Source organism: Trichoplax adhaerens, genomic scaffold (genome assembly GCF_000150275.1).
Source record: "Trichoplax adhaerens TRIADscaffold_306 genomic scaffold, whole genome shotgun sequence".
In the NCBI taxonomy this organism is placed as follows: domain Eukaryota; kingdom Metazoa; phylum Placozoa; class Uniplacotomia; order Trichoplacea; family Trichoplacidae; genus Trichoplax; species Trichoplax adhaerens.
The window spans coordinates 1-3,603 of NW_002061208.1; the positions used below are offsets into that span (position 1 = coordinate 1).

The window sequence follows — 3,603 nt, forward strand, 5'->3', positions numbered from 1 at the left end:
GCCAATGGCATCCTTAACAGGTATTNTACTCTTTTAGCAAACAATAGGACTATGTAAAAGTGAAAGGAAACGATAAGATAAGATAGTTAGAAAAAGTCGTACTACAGGCAATGGATGCAAATTAGATGGGTTTAATTTTGAAGTGAAGGCCAATGAGTGAAAAGACTAAACACTTGAGATCTTGAACCAAATAGTAAAAGCCGCGTAAGCCATCAGGATCTTTGCAGTTATTTACATCAATGAGTGAACCAATTTTGCTGGTTGTAAAGCATATATGATCATCACCACTGACAATTTCTAATTCTTGACGTCCAATACGATCTGGTGGCGGCCATAGGGAATCATCTTCGCGCAAGACTTCGCTATCTTCCACGATCCGTTTCAACTCGTCCATCACCGAGCGATGACTAAACACTTCCTTACGAATCATCGTATCATTCTTATAATTAGAATTGTTGGCATAGCGTAGCAGTCCATTGGGTCTAAATTCGAATTCAAGAAATTCATGGCCAAATTTCCCTTTATGGCCTACATAATATCGAAGATAAAAGTCCGCCATCTTTGTCAGCCAGTACTAGTGGTAGAAAGGTCCACACTACAGTCTCACACGCGACAAACTTCAGCCAGCAAAGTATCGCTGCTTTTCTTCTTACCGTGTACAGTACAATCCTGCACAGTGTAAAGACTGTAGACAAATCAGCCAATACTGTACCCAGTACGATGAAGGATAAGGTATCTTAAACGGTACTGTAGAAGTGGGTGTTTTCCTCTTCAGTGGCCAGCAGTAGTTGAGTAGAACAGGTCACAGGTTAGGTCATTCTCCTATACTGAACTGTATACTGTACTGAAGCAGTGAAAGCGTCTACTGTTATAGTATAATCTGTACACGACAAGACCACGACAAGACCACGACAAGACTAGTCCAGTACAATACGGTAGAAAGAGGACATAGTTTTGCATTTTCCGGTTCATTCTCCTATACTGTATACGGTAGCAGTCAAAGTGTCTACTGTCATACTATATTCTGTACAGGACAAGACCATAACAAGACTGTGTCCAGTAGAAAAAGGTTACAGCTTTCGCATTTTGCTGGTCATTCTCCTGGATACTATAGCACTGAAAGCATCGACAGCACTGTTATTATTAGTGCTGTAGACGTCGAGCGATTGGACGTCCAACGGACGTTCGATTTTGGACGTTCGGTAAGGACGTTCGTTGTCAGATCGGACGTCGACGAACTGTACTGCTGTTACGTACTACTGTATGTACAGTGTATAGTATAGTCTTACAGTATACCGTACTGTACAGTCACTGTGTTGACACTGTACACTGTGTACGTTGGTACAGTACGTTCAATGAACGTCCGACGTTCAAATTGGACGTTCGTATGTTCGTTCATTAAAACTGGCTAACGTCCACAGTACTAGTTATTATACCGTCCTCTGTATAGCGTACAGTACTCTGTACAGTACAATGTACAGTAGATCATTTGCACTACTGTACTATACTGTACTGAACGCTACTGTAACTGTACAGTACACCAATGCGGAGAATTTTCTTTTAACTGTACTGTACTGTACTGTAGTCTTGAAATCGCTGAAATGCAACAAGGTAACGAAACGCAATACGATACGGACATTACAGACAGACAGATAAACCTTCCCTAAGGTCGATCGAGCAAGCGATACAGGCTACTTTTAATGCTTACTATACAACTTTACTCTATCTTCCAACAGTATACTGTTCATTGAGTACAGTTATGGACTACTAGAAAAAATACTTAGACCTGAAACTTTCCTCGGATGGACGGACTTTTCATATCAAATAAGGCCGAAAATATCGAAAAATAGTTTTACTCAGTAGAGATCTTCCGTATCTGTTCTCTAAATCATTCGTATTCATTTGAATAAGATTCATGATCTAAATTGACTATTACTAAGCAGAGCTTAGTATAGGCAATGCAATGCACTGTAATATTACTTACTGTTAATTTAGAAAAAATCAGTCCATTCCGAATCGACTGTCTCCTTACTAAAGTACTGTCGTAGTGAAGTGTTGGGCACAATTTATTGACCAAAGTAAGCCAAATGTCTGTCCGTCCAAAGGAGTTTCAGAGTCCAGCAGTCCATAAAGTGAAAACAGTCGCCAATTGGACATTTGGTAGCCATGGCTGCAAAAAATTGCGATCTTCTTTGTATTCTTTTAGCAACAGCAGGAAATACTGGTGAAAAATTGTATTTCAAGTATCCCTATTCTCCTTTTCTTCACAAGAAGAAAGCCAGTAAGCAAGGTAATACGATGTGGTACATCTTGTATAGTACAAAGTAGCTATAATAGTGGCCGTACAAACCTCGGTGAGCAACATGTTTGTTGATGTCCATTTAGCAGCTTCTGCAAACTCAAGCTAGGCTTCTTGTTAATTAAGAACCATGAGCTAGTAATCAAGTAATTTACCCTTACGATAGGGACTTCATTGACAGACAAACACATTGTTGATCGATTTCATATTTATGATTTTGTGCTTTGCCCTTGGTCAATTCGATTATTTGCACTCAAAGAGGACCAGCAGGAACTCCGCTCAAGAAGGTTAGCTACAATTGGGCATCGTTATGCCTTGTTTTGTCTTCGCTTCTGTTCGACTTGATATTTTGTCGTCTAATAAATGATTTTCTCAATAACCCTAACTGAATCATGTAGTTGACGCTCATTATGGCTGGCTTATCCTACGATAGAAATGAAATATGAAACCGATTATGCATAATCTTTAATTCTTTCCATGTTGATTTTTAGTGTCAGCTTTACAAGTAACAACTTCACCCCAGATAGCTATATAGATTGTCCGCTATGGAGGTAGGCATAAATTCAATTAACAAGGGCATATCTGGCGTATGTTGAGCCTAGTTAGTTTTGAGTAGTGACTAAAAGATCATAGATGCTACCCAAAGTTTGTAATTGCCAAGCAAAGCCTGTCTTAAAGAATAACTATCACTGATTGATTGAATTATCCTACACACAGTATGTTGATTCGGTTGCTTCTTGTTGCAGTTTTTCTGACTCGCTATTGGCAAGTATTTTATCTCCTAAAGAAGCCATGTGCAATAAAAACTTCGAGTTAGCCATTGACGATATCCTATTTATTGGCTATCCAACGATCATGAAAGATGCTGAGGTAATATTTCATCGTTGATGCAAAATTTTATTAATTTAAAATTGCTGCAGTAAATTGTATGCACAAGTACTATAGTTAAATAGGGTATTTTTTGCATGCGCTATGTAGTGGAGTCGATAGGTGAGTATTCATTAAGAAATTGTGCAAATAACCTTTTACAACAGCCTATAAACAGATCAACATTATTATTCTTAATAGAACCCAATAACGGCGTCATCTGCTTCCGGAAGTCCAGCATCTTCATTTAAAGGTCCTGCAACGACCAATTTACTCCATATTACATTTGTTCTACAGGTATCTTGCATAAATTCAGTCTAGATGTACTGGAATGTGCGTTCTTCACTGCCTATCTAAAACTTCTCTATTAATTGAGTACGTCGTATAACCAGTCTTGATAAAACTACTGCTTCAATCTAACTGAAGTTATCACTTAA

The 3,603-nt window shown here is 38.6% G+C and overlaps 2 protein-coding genes across 2 annotated transcripts in view; one reads left to right on the forward strand and one right to left on the reverse strand.

The window, feature by feature from the left end:
• Positions 1 to 121: 121 nt before the first annotated feature.
• TRIADDRAFT_34543 (uncharacterized protein) lies at positions 122 to 559 on the reverse strand (the record flags this gene model as incomplete). Its single annotated transcript, XM_002118622.1, has 1 exon — positions 122 to 559. The coding sequence occupies one exon, from the start codon at positions 557 to 559 to the stop codon at positions 122 to 124; it is 438 nt and encodes a 145-aa protein (XP_002118658.1).
• A 1,607-nt stretch (positions 560 to 2,166) lies between these two features.
• Positions 2,167 to 3,603, forward strand: part of TRIADDRAFT_62680 (uncharacterized protein) — a gene marked incomplete at both ends in the record, with an annotated part of 4,382 nt that continues 2,945 nt past the window's right edge. Inside the window, 5 exons of the mRNA XM_002118621.1 lie at positions 2,167 to 2,290; positions 2,466 to 2,586; positions 2,791 to 2,850; positions 3,046 to 3,169; positions 3,368 to 3,463. Of these exons, the coding sequence (XP_002118657.1) occupies positions 2,167 to 2,290; positions 2,466 to 2,586; positions 2,791 to 2,850; positions 3,046 to 3,169; positions 3,368 to 3,463 (525 nt within the window). The remainder of the gene's footprint in view (positions 2,291 to 2,465; positions 2,587 to 2,790; positions 2,851 to 3,045; positions 3,170 to 3,367; positions 3,464 to 3,603) is intronic.